This window comes from Vigna unguiculata, chromosome 5, assembly GCF_037176805.1.
Source record: "Vigna unguiculata cultivar grain cowpea cultivar isolate G323 ecotype 2 chromosome 5, ASM3717680v1, whole genome shotgun sequence".
Taxonomy (NCBI): domain Eukaryota; kingdom Viridiplantae; phylum Streptophyta; class Magnoliopsida; order Fabales; family Fabaceae; genus Vigna; species Vigna unguiculata.
This window is the reverse complement of record NC_140796.1, coordinates 18,622,809-18,641,628: the sequence shown is the minus strand read 5'-3', so window position 1 is coordinate 18,641,628 and position 18,820 is coordinate 18,622,809. Positions and strand designations below refer to the sequence as shown.

Genomic DNA, 18,820 nt, shown 5'->3' with positions numbered 1-18,820 from the left:
GTCCATAATGTGTTCAAAGTAACCGACATATATTTAGGCATTCTTTCATTTTTCCTTCATTCATAGTCTTTTGTAAATTGATTTTCATAGTAAAAATTTAGCTCCATTTTGATACATTTCATTTTACATTTTAAATTTCTCCCATTTGCAATTATTTTTAGTAAAGTTTAATTTTACGATATAAAACTTAACACGTACCATTTCATTTTGTTGGCCTTAATTGGCCTTAATGCAAATATATGGCTGTCAACAAATGGTGTGATTGCCGAAGAAATCACGACTTAAGTTACTTAAGTTTTAGTTTGTATAGTTAGCCTTGCAATCTTATTTTGATCCTTCTTTCATCTTTTTCTATACAAATTATAATTCCTTAATCGTGAACCAAAAACTAAGTCTAGATAAAATGCAAGATCAAAATTGCTCAAGCATTGCCTAAGAACATGGTTCTAGATCAAAATTGAAAAATGGGTAGGAAGGCATTATATAGGAATTGTAGAAACTTTAAACTAAAGTTGTAAAAGTAATGAAAGAAAATGATAATTTAATTCAATTAAAACTCCAATGTAAAACTGGTTTGAGATTATTATAGATATAAATAATTGATTAATTTTAAAGACGTTGTAACTGTTTTTTAATCGATTAGAATAATCGATTATCATCTAATATAATTGATTAAATGCTTTAACTTTTTTTGAATTGGGTTTTGAGATCTATATAAAAAGAAAATAAGTGTCTTTGCTAGCAACTTTTACAAGCATCCAAAGGAAGTGCTATTCAATTGTTTTTTTGAGATGAATAAACCTTTTCTAGGACTCTGTAGATTTCAAAATTAACAAATGTTGTGAATTTATTTCCTTCTATATTTTAAGGATTGTTTTTAACTTTGTTTTCTGTTTTGTGAGTGGTTGTACTAGAGTTGATAAAGTTATGCATTTCCGTGGATAGTCAAATGGATAGAGACCAAGATCTTCTTGAAAAGAGTCTAAGAGTCGTGAGGGTAGAAATCTTTCATACTAAGTATAAGATTAAGATTGATATCCTCTAAAGAGTGTTGTGTGTATTGTGCAAACTCTCATTTGGTAATCGAACTAGTTTTTGTAAGGTTGAAAAAAGTGACACTCAATCTAAGATCAAGTTTCATTTTAATCAATATAAATCTTCAAGTGTTTTGCTTCTCTCTATATCATCTTTTATTACTTTTATTATTCTTGTATCATTTGAATCAAGGAGAAAGTGCATTTTTGAGTTTTTGACATTTGATAGAAGTTTTTGAAACTATGTTTTAGAGAAAATGTTTAAAAAAAAAAAATCACTCCGGCTTAGTTTAAACAAACCCTACTAAGTTTTCAAAGAATATCTACACAGTATTTTTCCTACGTCCTTACAAAAGGAATCCTTCAACTAGGAAATATAGAAATTAGAATATCAATTCCGAAAGTTAATTTATTCACCATTCCTTATGGTCCGTTGAATATATTCAAGAATAATATCATAACATTTAACACGTTTGGCCAAACTAAAAATATTTATAAAGGACAATACTTATATTTAGTATTCTAGATGTCATCAACTAAGTCCAAAGCATATAACTAAAAAAAAAAAAATTACTAACATAACATTTAAGCCACCATCATGAAAAGCATTATTAAGCCTTACGATTTTTTCAATTATTTCTGTCCATTCACCTTATCACCATCGGGTAGCTCTATAAATGGATTATAAATCCTTAAAGTTTTAAGAAACTTACTGTAGAGCAAATCCAAACATATATTTTATTTCATCTTTTTCACATGTTTAAAAGTTTTACGATATTTTATTCATGCCCATCGACAAAAGAGTTGATCTTATCAGCAGGATGTAGCTCTATAAATGGATTCTCCTAGCTTCGATTATTCACACAACTGAAAAGAAGAGAAAAACCTTAATCTGTTTCATAGCCAGTCAAAGAAATGGCGAGTGCAACGCTTTTTGCTCTCTTCCTTTTTTCTGCCCTAACCTTCTACCCTCCTTCAACCACTGCTCAACCTGTCACGGACGGGGATGGCAACATCGTTAAAAATGGTGGCATATTCTATATATTGCCGTCAGGTTTAGGAGCCCCCGGCGGTGGAATTCGAGCACTCCAAACGGATAACGAATCTATCCCTCTCTCTGTTGTGCAATCTCCCTTCAAGGGCGATAATGGGCTTCCAATTATCATTTCATCCCCAATCCGTACCGAATTTCTCCCTGAAGGTCAGGTGACCCTTAGCTTCGAACATACTAATCGTGAGTGGAGCGTTGTTGAGGGTCTGCCTGAAGGAACCCTCGTTAAAGTTCAAGGCTACCCACATACAGTCTCAGGTTCCTTCTTTATTAAAAAAGCTAAAGCTGAAACCAACACGTACAAGCTTTTGTTCTGTGAAGAAGGCGTCTTCTGCGGTAATGTTCGCGTTGTTAGGAATGGGAACTGGGTTTTGGCTGTCACTCAGGACGAGCCATACGAGTTTTATCTTAAGCGTGTTCCACCAACATCTGCTGATGCATGAACAATCGAGTACTTTCTTGTGAAAACTATATGCTTTGGGTGTAATAAACTAATGCATGGTAAATAAAATAACCAGTGTTTGGTTGTTCTAACTTTCATATTTGCGGACCACCATAGTCAATTTTATCCTTTCGCTCTAAAGCTATTGGTTTGGATTACCTCCTTATTTCTTTTCATCAAAACAAAACCAGTGTCTAAAATGAGAAAGGTTACGTTTTCCAAACTTTCCTTCATATACATTAAAACTTGAAAAACTATATCTCCAGACAACTATTTTTTAGCAAAATATATATCTGTTATATAACTTTATTTTTTTTATTAAAATGTTAATTAATAAAGTTGTAGAGTAAATTGAATAGTATACTCTTAAAACTCTCGTATAATAATATATTGATAAAATTTACAAACTATCTTACTTAATGTATACTTATTACATTATTAAATTAAAGTTATAAAGTAATTTTATTTAAAATAGAAATTGTTGAAATATTATTATTTGTTTAAAGTATTCAAGAACAACTATAAAAAAAATAATTTTTAACATCTATTAAATTGGTTGCTTAGTGACGATTAAAATCGTCACTATTCTATTTTTCGTCAGTAAATAGACATAGAATTTGATGCTACAAAAGTATCATAATGTAGGTTTAATATAATCACTAGAATAATTGCCACTAAAACTATTCGAGTCGATTTTAATAGCCTTTAAATTAATTACAACTACTCATAAAATCATAACTTTTATTTTTAAAATATATTCAATATTTAGTGGTGGTTTTAACCGCCTCTAAATTAATTTTTTATTTTTGTGATGTTTAGTGGCTATTATAACCATCAGGAAAATTCTTACTTTTTTCAAAAAAAAGTATATATTTAATATTTAGTCGGGGTTGTACTGGTCAACAAAATAATATTTTTTCTAAAGTAGAAATAATTAAAGAACTTAACCAAAATACAACTAGAACCATGAATGAGATATTAGTAGAGTCGGGGATTCTTTCTGTAAAGATACGAGCTTGTGCTCTATCATATTTTTCCCTTCTCTCTTCACTACTAGAAAAATACAATTTAGCCACCAATATTAGTCATTAAAATAATTTCGTCGCAAATTGTGACTAAAATAGCTACCGAATCATTGTAGTCGCAAATAGTCACAGATTTAGGGACTGAATAAATGTACAATAATATGTATTACTATAACAACTGAAATAGTGATCGAACATTTCTAGTCTCTAAATATAATTTTTTAGCCACCGATTTACCGACCAAAATAAATTTTATTTTGTAAAATATATTTAATATGGTCATTAGTCACCGAATATTTTCGGTCGCTAAACATTATTTAATATATAATGTTTTAGCCACTTATTTAGCGACCGAAATAAATTTTATTTTGTAAAATATATTTAATATGGTAATTAGCCACCAATTTAGCGACCAAAATAATTTTTATTTTGTAAAATATATTTAATATGTAATTAGCCACTGAATATTTTCGATCGCTAAACATTATTTAATATTCAATGTTTTAGTCACCGATTTAGCGACCGGAATAAATTTTATTTTGTAAAATACATTTAATATGATAATTAGCTACCAAATATTTTCAGTCGCTAAAGTATTATTTCATGTGAAATGTTTTAGCCATGGATTATCAACCAATAAAATTATTATTTTATAAAATATATTTAATATGATATTTAGTCACCGGATATTTTTGGTCGCTAAACCATACACGTAATTTTTTCATAAAATTATTTAATTAGATTAAACTAAGATGATAAAATTTTTAAATTAACATTGAATATAAATTATAAAATAACTGAATTTTTACTTTTACAATTTGTGGCAACTCATAAGTTTGTTTCCTCTCACCTCCACCACCACCATCAACAACAACATTACTGTCACTACAACCACAACCACTACCACCACCACCATCAGCACCACATCCACCACCACCACCACAACCTCCACTACCACCATAACCACCACCACAAACACCACCATCAGCACCACATCTATCACCACCACCACAACCTTTACCATCAACAAGAGCAGCATCGCCACCACCACCAATACCACCATCAACACCACATCCACCACCATCACCAGAACCTCCACCACCACCATAACCAACATCACCACCACCATCATCACCACTACCACCCCCACCACAAACCACCACCACCTTCATAAGAATTAAATTTTATATTAATATATCGTAGTTAATTAAATTATTTAGTTTCATAATTTTAAATTCCAACTAAAAATTTTAAAATATTGTCTTACATTCTTCACGCGGTTTATTGTTTGCTCCAAATTTTAGATTTTATTGTTTGCTCGAAACTCATTCTTCTCTCTTTCACTACAAGAAAAATTGATATTATCGATGGTCATAATTCGTCAATAATGCTTAAAATCTGTCGATAAATTAAAATGACCGACGGATTTCTGACGACCAAAAATCCTTCGATAATACCTTCATCTATAAATTTTACCAACAAATAATAATTTCGTCAGTAATTACCAACAAAAATATTTGTCGATAAAGTCCATGATAGTTGTATATTACTAATTTCTTTTCTCAGTACTATTTTTTTTTCGAAAATAAATTTTTTCTTTTGGGTAGAATTTAGAATAGTTTTAGTTAAAATTTAGAAATTATATTTTTTGTTCGAAATTATATTTTTTTTCTTTTGGCTAGAATTTATAATTTTTTTTTAGAGTGATATTTATTGGAACTTTATTGTTCTGAATGCTTTAATTTAATCCAAAACACCAAAACCATCATGAGATGGCAAATCCTTCCACTTCCATGTGATTAAACCAATGATAGTTAACTTCATCGGAAACAATTCTAGATTGCTTCAACAAAAAAAATCATTTCCATAAACCACTATCTTTCCAGAAAAATACATACCACATGCACAAACAATAAAAAATGAAAAATAGAATCCACCACAATAACAACACCATAGATCCCAAAAACAAATTTAAAATTAAAAAATACAAACAAAAGTAGAATCATCCACAATAACAATGACCTATAAATCACATATATAGAAAAATTAAAAAAATACAAACAAAAAATGAATCCTCCACAATAGCATTCATCTACACATCACATATCCAGAAAAATTAAAACAATATATATAAACAGTTAGAGTTCATGTTCCTCACGTGAAGTTTCAAACCGACGGAGAAGAAGCAGTAGAAAGCAAAGTAGTGATGTGACGTGGTGGATGTTCACGGAGATGAAATTGATGAACAAACCGTCGCTCAAGGCTGAGGCGAAACGGTGTCGGCTAGCGACGAAGGCGTGAAACATCATTGGAGAAGACGAGATCCATAAAGACGAAGAAACCCTTGAAAGAAAAAAGAAATTTGCAGTGGCGATAGCGTTGGAGAGCTTCTTGTAGTGGTGGCGACGACTACGTTGGAAGGGCTTCGCGTAGTGGTGACGACGACTACGTTTGAGAAGGAAAGAAGTGCAAGGATGAAGTGGCAGTAGAAAATTATGGTTGTTTTAAGAAGGTAAGAAGTGGCAGAGTAGAAGACGACACCTTTAGAGAGTGAAAGAGTGAATTAGGATTTATGAAAAAAGAGAGGCAATTAAGGTTGTTTTAAGACATTCACTAACATTATAATGCACTACAAAAAAAGTAGACATTTGTGACGGTTAAAATTATTAGTTTTAGCGGTTAAAAACCGTCAAAATTACGCATGTCAAAAACAGTTTGTGACAAAAAAAAATTAACTGCTGGTATTGCTGTCAAAAAAGAAAAAAGAAATTACCAGCGGTTAAAAACTGCTACAAAATTAACTTTTATTTTATAATATTTAATTATATTTTAACGGTTAAAAACCGCCATAAAATATATCATATTTTGACGGTCAAAAACCGCTACAAAATATATTATATTTTGATAGCTAAAAACTGCCACAAAATATATCGTATTTAGACGGTTAAAAACCGTGAAAAAAATATCATATTTTGACAGTTAAAAACTACTACAAAATATATCATATTTTGACAATGAAAATCATAAAAAAATGCTTAAAATATTTTTAATTCTTTTAAATATTCTAAAAGTATTTAGTAATTGTTTTTCATTCATATGTTAACCAATATTTCCATGATCTATTTTATTAAAAATTATTTTTTATTTACTTATTTATTACAAAAAAACATTCTACTTTGCAAGTCCTATTATTCTTTATTTACTCATTTATTGAATTATTAAATATATGTGAAAGTCTTTCCACATTGGTATGGTTAATGAAGAAGCTTGGACAACATGCTCTTTACAAATATTTACCTGCCTAATCAAAATCATTGTATTCTTTTTTCTCCATAAAAGAGTGATCTAGATTTTTCATTAACTCTACCAATAACTACACCAAACAACACTACAAAATCCCAAATACTTTTAGCCAGTAAGCAAGGAAATAATATGTTACAATGCAAATTACAAATTATAAAGTGCAAAATGAAGGATTGAAAAGATCCTAACATATGTAATAGGATATATGTCAAATTAATATAACTAAGTCTTGGAATATCATAACATATATGTCAAACTCCATGAAAATTACTATCAAGTGATGATCCTCCTCGTGATGTTGGTAGTTCTTGACCACTCTATTCATCTTGTGAAATTAAAATTTAAAATCATATCATGTTAGCATATTTAGAAATAATACTTAAGATATTAAATTATACACACAAAATATAAAGCACTTACAATTACATTACTCTCATTACCAAACATGACACCCAACTCATGAGGAATATGCCCTTCCTTCATTTGGATGTATGCAACCGTGACACTTTTTAATGTCTTTAAATTTTCTTCAGAAGTTAGTAACTTTTCCTTTAGACAAATAACTTCCTCTTTCAATTGTGAACTTTCAACTGAACCAGAATTTGAGAAATTGTGCCCTGCATTACTAAATCTAGTCTTGGATTGAAATGCAACACTATGAAGACCTCCTAATCCTAAGCAACATACACGTCCAGAATGATCCTTTCCCAACACTTTACTAACACAATCATCAACTGAGATCTCATTAGAATTAACACTTTGACTCATTTCTTGTGTCATTTTCTCCTGTAAATATAAAAGTACACGATGAAATATTGAAACTAAAACTAAAAGATGAATATAGAAATCAAGTTGAATATTGTTCTTATAAAAAATGTTACTAAATTTACAGTGAAAACATGGGCATTTTAAACATATTGAGCACCCCTAGGAAGGTACATGAAGAAACCACACAGCTGCAAAAAGTAATAGCCTACCTAGAGCAGACTAAGTAAGTCCAAAAGCTTATGAATAGTCTGATATTTGCAAATTAAAACAGAAAAGGAGTAGGATAAGAAAAGGTAGGCTATAGACATGGAATAATATCATTTCTTTTGCATTTCATTCATACACTATAATAAAAGACAACTACTTAGATCAGCTACTTAACCTACATTTTTATTTAATTTGAAAAATATCATTTCTTCTACATTTCAGTCATAAACTATAATAAAAGACAACTGCCATTGTACTACTAATATTAATGATGGAAAGAACAAATAAAAATAGTTCCAATTAATACCGAAAAAATAGAATTAGAGTTTCGGGAAGGGAGTGAAAGCAAAAGCTCCTTGATATTAACTAGGGCACTTCTGCAATATAACCCAACATACTCAAAGACAAAGAATGCATGAATATTACAACAGTAATTTTAGTTGGATCTTGAAATAACTGTTTTAAAATGAATACCTTTCGTGCATTAAGTTCTTCTAACATCAATCATTTTAGAACTTTTTTAAAGATTCAGTAAATAACTATATACACCAGTCTGTGATCTAACAATTGAATATTTTATCAAACAAACAAATTTGTTGCATTCAACTTTATCTAAATCCCAATCACAGAATACAAATGAAAAATTAGTATATTGTAACAGTATATAAAAATCAGAGTGAAAACATATTGCAAAATTATAAGAACTTATAAATACTTTAACTAAACTTACCGCAATAGACCTTGCCTCTTCATTGACATAAGACTCATTTCTTTTCTTATGAGTCTCAATATACAACTCTCCTCTACCCACAGCACGTCCAAGGTTTACTTCTTAATAAATATGAGCATATAAGAACAATAAAACACTCCATGAATTTTAATTAAACTCAACAATGAACAAATAATTACCATCTCATGTTGTTTTGTAGACAAAAGCTTTGCACCACCAGTATGAGGAATCTTTTGCGCTTTTCTAACTTCAATATTTCTCTTGCTTAATTTCTGAGACAAGAAAGTTATTAATTAAAAGAAAAGACAAAAAAATAGTTATTCATAACAATCATTTATGAAAACTACCTTATACTCTTCACTGAGATGATAATCAACAAATGAAGACCACTGATCTTTTTGAATACCATCAGGGACATTAGCAATTAATTGTTCTCTTGATAATGAAGTATCATAAACACGGTTCCACAAATTCATCTTTTCATTTCTATACTTATTTGACATGCAAAGGGAACAATAACGTTCAGCAGACCTTTTTTATGCCTAGAAATGAAATAAATTCTAAAAAAGAAAAAAAAAGTTAGTATATAAAATTGTAGAAAAAAAGAAGAAATGATGAATCTACAAACATGATAAGAAATAACAACCGAAATGAAAAAGGAACAAATGTCAATCTACATTCTAATCCGTGCAAATTGTTTCAAGGAAAATTGTAATTGGTAAAAATCATAGAAGAACTAAAATCAATCATAGAAATGCATTAGAGCTAAAAACATTCAAGAATAGCAAAGTTAACCACATTATACTCAACATGTACCTTTAAAATGTTAAAACAATCATCCTTGTATGACTTTGGAACCTTTGGCCAACTATCAAGGTTAATGAGAACATTGTTTGAATTTGTAGTAATACGACCACATGTTGAAGAAAGAAGTGAAGTCGCTTCTCCATAGGCTCGTAATTGTCTATCAAATGGCACAATTATACGTTCACCATGACGCATCTCAAATACACCTGGCTTCGTCAACTGAATTTTTTTTTTTGTATTTCCTTGTTCATCTATCAAATGGTGACATAATTAGGAAGAAATTTTAAAAAAATTTATAAATTCTTATTTATAAGTAGAATAAAACTTAAAATTACCTATAACATGTACAGTCCATACTCTACTCGACTCACGTCCTGCATGTGGTTGTTGAGTAGTATCCACTAGAGGTGGAACATGTGGATGTGAGGTAGGAGCCATAGGAGGAGGAATATGTGGATGTGGAGTAGGAGCCATAAGTGGAGGAACATGTGGATGGGTCGACATAGAAGGAATATATTCAACTTCTTTATACAATGAGTAAAAAGTGAGAGTCTCTTCAGCTAAATAACTTTCACTTATAGATGCTTCAGGTTGTGCTCTATTTCGTACAAAGGACTTCAAATGTCCTAACATTCTACAAAAAAACATAATTTAACCAATATTTTAATCAAAATAAATAGGTTAAACATAACTACATGTATTTACTTTTCAATTGGATACATCCAACGATAATAGACTTCTCCTCCTAATTTCACTTCTTCTACAAGATGACAAGTTAAATGGACCATCATAATGAAGAATGATGGAGGTAAAAGAATTTCCAAATGGCAAAGAGTAAGCACAATTCGATGTTGTAACTTGTCAAGATCTGAGATATTTAATCTTTTACAACATAACTCCTTGAAAAATGAGGAAAAATCTACCAACACTGCAGTCACATGGTCAGGCAAAACATTTTGAATAGCTATTGGAAGTAAATTTTGCATGAGGATGTGAGAATCGTGACTCTTAAAGCAAAATATCTTATAGTTTTCATCATCAACACAACGAGATATGTTACTTGAATAACCATCTGGCATCTTCACATTCTTGAATGTATTGAGAAATATCTTTCTTTGTTCTCTTGTCATTGTAAATAACAAAGGAATGTATTTTTAATTTTCATCCGGCCAAAGGTCTTCTTTTATCCCTATATCTTTTAGATCTTGACGAGCTTGAAGATAATCTTTTGATTTTTCATCTTTGAGCATTGTATACAACAGATTATCACACACATTCTTCTCAATATGCATAACATCAAGGTTATGACGTAAAAGATTGTCCTTCCAATAAGGAAGATTAAACAATATGCTTTTTCTTCTCCATTGGTTTCCTTTACTACTTGACTCAAGATTGCTATCAAATGTTATGACATCAAGTTGTTTCAAAATTTCTAACCCAAATAATAATTTTGTAGCACCTCTTTCTTCAATTGTGCCATCAAATTGTTTTTTCATCAATCTAAATTTGTGACTTCTCTTTAAAAAGCGTCGATGACCCATGAAACACCACTTGTTACTACGTCTTAATCGACAAGGAAAAACGTCAAAATTACAAGTTGGATCAGCATAACCAGTATAAGTATTCCACCAAGATAGAGTACAAAGTCTAGGAAAATCACTAGTTGTCCACATGAGAGACGCTCGCATTACAAACATAGAGATGTCAATGTGAGCCAGAACCCGTGAGCCAACCCGACTCACCACGGGTTTGAGCCGGGTCGGGTTGGGATTTTTTTTTTGTGATAATGGGTCAAAACGGGTTGAGCTCACTTAACCGACGGGCTATGCGGGTTCGAGCCGGGTTATGGTGAGCTGACCCACCAACCCACCTATATTTAAAAAAACCTAATTTAATAAAATTAATTATTTAAAATTAATATTTTTCAGAATCTGAAAAAAATTTACGCAATCCCTAACTCATTTTTCACGCAGCGCACAGTTCCCTTTCTCTTTTCCTTTCCCTTTCCCTGTCGCGACGATGGTGCCATAGGTGGTGGTCGTCGGTGGTTCTTTGGCGGCGGTGGTCGACGTTGGGTGGCGGCCGTTCGGTGGTGGTCGAGCTGAGGAAAAACGCAATCCGCAACCAACCTAGTCCTCTTCTCATTTTCAATTTCGACCCACACAGCGCAGTTCCCTTCCCTCTCAGTCGTGTTCGTCGCGGTGGTGCCCACAGGTGGTGGTCGTCGGTCGTTCTTTGGCAGCGGTGGTCGACGTTGGTGGCGGCCGTTCGGTGGTGGTCGCGTCGAGAGAAAACCCAATCCCTAACCTAATTTTGTTCTCATTTTCATTTTCGACCCACTCGCACTTCCCTTCCCTCTCACTCGTGTTCGTGGCGGTGGTGCCCAGAGGTGGTGGTTGCCGGTCGTTCTTTGGCGGCGGTGGTCGACGTTGGTACCGGCCGTTCGGTGGTGGTCGAGCCGACGCTTCTTTTGCTCGTGCTGCTCCTGTGCCTAGCCACTTTCAGGTTTCTTTCTTTCCCTTTCTTTGTTTTCTTCAATCCTGATAATATGTTCTGCAACATCAGTGACCACTGTAATTACGTTCACATACAGTTTCATCACCTACAGTTATTACGTTCACATAAACATCAGTTACTACTGGCAATGCTACTAAATGTGTTCAAGTTTTTAAATTGTAGAAAGATCTAAATTGGCCACTGTAATATTCATTCTAAACTTGTATTTATATGTGTAATTATGTATGATTATGTTTCTGCTAAGGGAGTTTTGCAGACTATTAGTCTCATATCTATGATTCTGTTTCTGCGATATTGGTATGATGTTGTGAGAGTGTTGCATATCTATGGCAGAAGCTTTTACTAATAATGTACTTACTGTTGCAGGAGAGTGTTGTAGGAAAGCGCTGGAAAGGATCTCAACTTGAACAAAGCTCAACTCTAGTTAGCTTAGCTTTTACTAATAATGTACTTATTCGTGTCATGTTTTTGGTCAGTTTTGTTTATGTGTTGATTGTTCTTGTTAGTAATGTGCAACATGGAATCTGAAACTATTCATCAGAGTGTTAATGAGCAAGAGCCACCTTCTGTTAATAATGAAGATAATGAGGTTCAAAAAGAAACTAAGAAAGCTAAGACGTCTACCTCTGAAGTTTGGAAATATTTTACAAAAGTTGGAGTGAAAGATGGTAAAGAGAAGGCCAAATGTAATGCATGTGGGCAAGAATATGTAATTGGTGGCACTAAAATAGGTACTTCTACACTCTTGCGTCATTTGAAAAAGTGCAATGTTACCCCAAAGTATAAAGATGTAGGTGGGATGATAATTGATAATATGGGAAAGTTAAGGGGTAGGGAACTTGATCACAAGCACATTAGAGAGATTATGACAATGGCAATTGTTAAACATGGTTTGCCATTTAAGTTTGTTGAGTACAAATGGATTAGAGAATTGCTTTCATATTTGAATCCTGATGTGAAGCATGTAAGTAGGAATACAACTGTTTCTGATTTGTGGAAATTCCATCTTGAGATGAAGGAGAAATTGAAATATGAAATGCATCAATGTCATAATCGGATTTGTTTGACTTCAGATTGCTGGACTGCTTGTACTCAAGAGGGATATATTTGTTTAACAACATATTTTGTTGATAACAACTGGAAATTGAATAGTAAAATTCTTGCCTTTTGTAAAATGGAACCTCCACATACGGGTCATGATTTAGCAAATAAAGTGTTTGAATGTTTGACTGACTGGGGGATTGATAGGAAAATATTTTCTATAACTTTAGACAATGCTACTGCTAATGATCGTATGCAACAAATTTTGGGTGAACAATTAAGCTTACAAAATAGCTTATTGTGTGAGGGTGAATTTTTTCATGTGAGGTGTTGTGCTCATATATTGAATCTAATAGTGCAAGAGGGTTTAAAAGTGGCTGAAGTTGCTTTGCACAAAATTAGAGAAAGCATTAAATATGTGAAAGGGTCGGAGGCAAGAAAAATAACATTTACTGAATGTGTTGTTCAAGTAAGGGGCATTGATACTAAAGTGGGCTTAAGGTTAGATGTTCCTACTAGATGGAATTCCACTTTTCTTATGCTTGAGAGTGGTCTTAAGTATCGTCGAGCTTTTGGAAGTTTCACTATACGTGATAGAAACTTTAAACATTGTCCAACAAATGAAGAGTGGAAAAGAGCTGAAAGGATGTGTGAATTTTTAAGGCCATTTTATAAGATAACCAATTTGATTTCAGGCACATCTTATCCAACCTCTAATGAATATTTTATGCAAGTATGGAAAATTGAGTGGTTTCTAAGGGATACTCTAAGGAGTGATGATCCTTTAATGAAAGACATGGCAAAAAGGATGATGGATAAATTTGATAAGTATTGGAGTGAATATAGTACCATTCTTTCAATTGCCATGATTCTTGACCCACGAATGAAACTTGAAGCACTCTGATTCTATTATTCAAAACTTGATCCTTCCACTTGTGATGAAAAGCTTAATCATATAAAAGGAAAGATGTACAAACTCTTTGAAGAATATGTGAGTGTGAGGTCAAATTCGTCCAATGCATCAAGTTCTCAATTCACTTGTTCAACAGAAGAACATTTGAACATGGAAGAAGACCAAGAGATTGATCCATATAATGTAAGTTAGTTAATCATTATTCGTAACTAATTTTGTTATTTATTATTATCTTATATTTATTTTAACCAATTTTTATGTTTGCTTTATATTGTTATAGGAATATATCAATTATGTAAGCCAAAATGTGAATGTAACTGGCAAGTCTGAATTTGATCTGTATCTAACAGAAACACCACTTGAGCCAAAGTATTTTCCAAAGTTAGATGTTTTGAGCTATTGGAAGGATCGACAAGAACGTTATCCAAATCTATGTTGACTAGCTTGCGAGGTGCTAAGTATTCCAATAACAACTGTAGCTAGTGAGTCTGCATTTAGCATTGGTGGTAAAGTGCTTAGCAAGTATCGATCTAATCTTCTTCCTGACAATGTTCAAGCTCTCATTTTAACTCAAAATTGGTTACATGGCTTTGAAAATATTGGTAATTTAATTTATATAACTTTTCAATCTTTTTTTGACATCATACTTCTTATTCTACATTATATCATTTGTTAATAATTTGTTCTTAATTTTGAAGATGAAGATAATGAAGATGCTAAAAAAGAAGAGGAAATTGTTCTAGACTTTTCAATCCATGACTCTCATGTACCTCTTGAACAATAATTGTAGGTAAGGAAACTATTTTTCTGTTTCTCCAACTTATACATGTATTGTAACAAAATTGGAATTTGCTTGCGCCACTTGTTCCTTGTTGTTGTGATATGTGGAGCTTAATTTAACCTTAGAATTATACGTGCAGTAAATCTTGAGTGCAGTAAATCACATTATCAGATTTTTTGTTTTTATTATCATCATTATGCATGTGTTTTTTATTACTTGGGCCAAAATCTCTATTATTTGGTTTCTTTTATAAGCAGGGGCATAGTCAATTTGGAAAGCTTCATGTTATGGAATATGGAACTTGAAGAAATAGAGTGAAGAAGTTAGTTTTTTTTGTAACAGGATGATCATGGCTTCTCCAATCAGATTGTATAAGATTGTAGATGATTAGGTCCACAGGAAGCACATGAAATTTCAAACATTGTGTTTGTTATTAACTCATTTTGCCATGGGACTTACTATTTTGTATATTTTTGTTTGTTTGTGGTGCATAACATCCATCTCATAAATCACCAATTTTTTTATAGGCATTATTCAGCAATAGATAAAAAAAGAGAAGAAAAAAAATTACAAATATGATTTTTTTTTTTAAATCTTTTTTTTTAATTTTTATACGGGTTAGTGAGCCAACCCACTTAACCCACCAACCCGTGGTGGGTTGAGCCGGGTTGAAAAATTTCTGGCTCACCAGAAAGTGAGCCGGGTTGAGCTCAACAATTTCCAACCCGACCAGTGGTGAGCCAACCCGTGTGAGCCGGGTTGGCTCACTTTGACATGTCTATACAAACACTTTGTTTGAAAAAGAATCTTATGTTTCAACTCCTTCTGCCCATAGCTCATTCATCTCTTTCACTAAAGGTTGTAAGTACACATCTATCTTGTTTCCTAGCATTTTTTTCCTAGAATTATCATAGAAAGAATAAAAGATGATTGTTTCATGCACTCCCAAGGAGGTTTGTTGTATGGAGTTAAAATCACTAGCCATATACTATGACTATTATTCATGGTTCGATAAGGATTGAAGCCATCTATTGCAAGGCCAAGGCGAACATTTCTAGGTTCTAGAGCAAACTCAGGGTGAAGTTGATCAAAACTCTTCCATGCTTTACCATCTCTTGGATGTCTCAACAATTCATCTAGGTTATTGTTTAAAATATGCCATCTCATGGACTTTGTTGTTTTTTGGAGACATGAGTAATCTTTGTAACCTTGGTTTCAAGGGAAAGTAACGTAATACCTTTACTAGTAGTTTCTTTTTTCCACTAGTACCTTTTTTCTTCCATATAGATTTATTATAATATTTGCAATTCTCCAATTTTTCTCTTCTCCCTAGCACAACATGCAATTTTTTGGGCAAACATCTATCTTGGTATAATTAAGACCAAGCTTTTGTATCACCTTCTTTGCCTCATAAAAAGAAGTAGGAAATTTTCCATATTCAAATATGTCTGTTAATAACTCTAAAATCATCGTCATAGCCTTGTTATTCATACCACACAAACATTTTATATGATACAACCTTAATAGAAAAGACAACTTTGAGTACTTTTGACATCCTTCATACAACTCTTGGTTATAATCTCTAAGCAACTCAACATATTCTTCATTTGGCATGGTTTCTACAAATTTGGAAGGTCCTCCATATGCATCATAATCCACATCATCGTTTTTATTCATCCCAAATACATCATTTATCATATCTATCACTAGATTTTCATTTTGTGATGGCACATTTACTACATCTGTGTCTCTTGATTGCATTGTGTCATATGTTTCCCCATGCCAAATCCAAACTTTGTAATTTTTTGGAAACGGCTTGCAAATCAAGTGGTCAAACACAACGTCTCTGGTTTCTCATTTATTATAATGACATCTAGGACAAGGACACCTTATTTTACCTTTGATAGATCGAAATTCAAATGTAAAGTCTAGAAACTTATTTAACCCATCTAAATATTCAATTGTATTACTTGGCATATCAATCCATGACTTATCCATTTGTAAATTTGTCTAGCTGAGTTCAAGGAGAAAAAACTAGTTGTAAAAAAATGGATATAAATGAGGGACTTGATGAGATTAGAAGTTGCAAACACTAAAAAAGAAAACAAAGAATTATGAAAAAGAAAGACAAAATAAGTAATCATCTAAGAAAAAAAAATTATTATTATCGAATGAACTTATTACTTATAAACATAGAGAGCTAAGGAAAAACATATATATACAGTGTAAGGTTATCGTAGAGAAAGCTAAAGCTTGATTTGTCTCAACATTTATCATTAAATAAGAAGGTGCTAAATGATACCAAAAACTTTTGGTAAAATAAGTTAGGAATATAAAAAATGTGTTTTGTTTGTTTAACATATGTCTTTCTCTAATCGGGATTGATAACTAAGATGTTGTTCTGTAGTGAAAAAAGTGTATAATAAATAAGTATTTGTTATTAAATAGCATGTTGGCTTGCTTAACTCAAAGAGAAGAGAGTACATCATCATGAATAATAATATTAATATTTAAAATTTATGAAGTTAATGTTGGGAATGCGAGATAGCAGATAATGAAACAAAAAAGAGAAGAAAGAGACAATAAAAGGGAGGAAGGTGGGTGGCATATTAATTCATTATGAAAGGGGTTGTAACCCTCCCTTTCATGATTCACACACAATGCCAAAGGCAAAAAGTGTGCATCAAATTCCATGCCCACTCTCAAAGCATGCTCTCAAAGTAAATTAAATATTCACAACACAAACTATGCTTCATATATGAAAAAAAAAAAATTATAGCATTTTATTATGGTATAAAAATCAACCCAAGATTTTTTCAAAGTTTAATCAAAAGTGTCTAATAATAATTGTACCTATGACTAAAGCAAAACACAAGATGGTATTTAAGCAACCAATGGCTAATCAACTTAAATGACTTTGCTAAAGAGTAGCCAACTAAATATCTAAGTAAAACATCAAAATAGAGAGAGAGTTATATATAACAAAATTCTCTAGAACAAATACATGGTATCTACAATTATGAGGAGCATTAGAGATTAGAAGTAAGAATAAAAGTAGAAATTTAGTTTACTTACTCTTTTAATCCTTGGGAGAGAAATCTACACTAATGCACTTATGTTTGTCCAAAGATGGTGGGTGTTTTTGAATTGGAGAGAAGAGAAGAAAGTTGAAAAAGGACATAAAAAAAATGAGAGAAAAATGAGTAATTACTCATTAAATATTATTCACGCTATCGTATGTTTGATGTTTCCTAAGCACAAGTATGAGGAAAAACAAGTATTTCTTTTCAAAAAAATTTAACTAGGGAAGGGGCTCATTGATTTTCATTTCCAACATGCAGATTTATTTTATTATTTCATTACTTAGCAAGCTAATCTCATAATTAGAGATGTCAAAATGGGTTTTAACCCGTGAGCCAACCCGGCTCACCACGGGTTCGAGTCGGGTTGGGTTAAGAAAAATTCAACTTTTTTAAAAGTGGGTTGAACTCAACCCGGCTCACTTAACCCACGGGTTAAACGGGTTCGAGCCGGGTTGAAGGTGGGTTGATCCACTTAACCCACCAACATTTTTTTACAATTTTTTAATTTTTTTTAATTTTTTTTTAATAATTATTTACTACTCCTATTATATTTGTTCACAATTTCATATTTTTAAATGCTAGAATGTTGCTTAATTATATTTGAATAGTTTGAATGTTTAATTAATTTGATTGTCAAGTTATATATATATATATATATATATATATATATATATATATATATATATATATATATATATATATATATATATATATATATATATATATGTTGATACTTTAATCTTTAACTATAATCTTTATAGTAAATTACTCAAGTAACCATCTTAGAAACATTTTTTTCTAAATTAGCATGAAAAAAATGTATAATTTTTTTATTTATATTTTGTTAAATAGCATGACAGAAAATTTGTAATATTAGCCATGCTTTCTTAGACTAATGGATACTTTCTTGGAAATAATTCTTCATATATTGGTGGTGAGCATGATCAAAACATTGGTTCTTGATTTTACTATGATTGTTATCTCATGGGTTACTTAAAAATTTATTTAAATATTTGAATACTAATTTTTAGGTGGGTTGGTGAGCCAACCCACTTAACCCACCAACCCGTAGTGGGTTGAGTCGGGTTACAAAATTTCTGGCTCACCAAAAAGTGAGC

At 31.8% G+C, this 18,820-nt stretch overlaps 1 protein-coding gene and 1 pseudogene across 1 annotated transcript; one reads left to right on the top strand and one right to left on the bottom strand.

Moving 5' to 3' along the window:
- Positions 1–1,905: 1,905 nt before the first annotated feature.
- Positions 1,906–2,619, top strand: LOC114185933 (chymotrypsin inhibitor 3-like). The gene has a single exon (XM_028073901.2). It carries the CDS (start codon positions 1,950–1,952, stop codon positions 2,526–2,528), a length of 579 nt encoding a protein of 192 aa, XP_027929702.1. The 5' UTR covers positions 1,906–1,949; the 3' UTR covers positions 2,529–2,619.
- A 4,487-nt stretch (positions 2,620–7,106) lies between these two features.
- Positions 7,107–9,754, bottom strand: LOC146886176 (uncharacterized; annotated as a pseudogene).
- Between the last annotated feature and the right edge of the window lie 9,066 nt (positions 9,755–18,820).

Bases quoted from the DNA above. Each gene is read 5' to 3' on its own strand.
- LOC114185933 (XM_028073901.2), top strand. From the start codon at position 1,950: ATGGCGAGTGCAACGCTTTTTGCTCTCTTCCTTTTTTCTGCCCTAACC.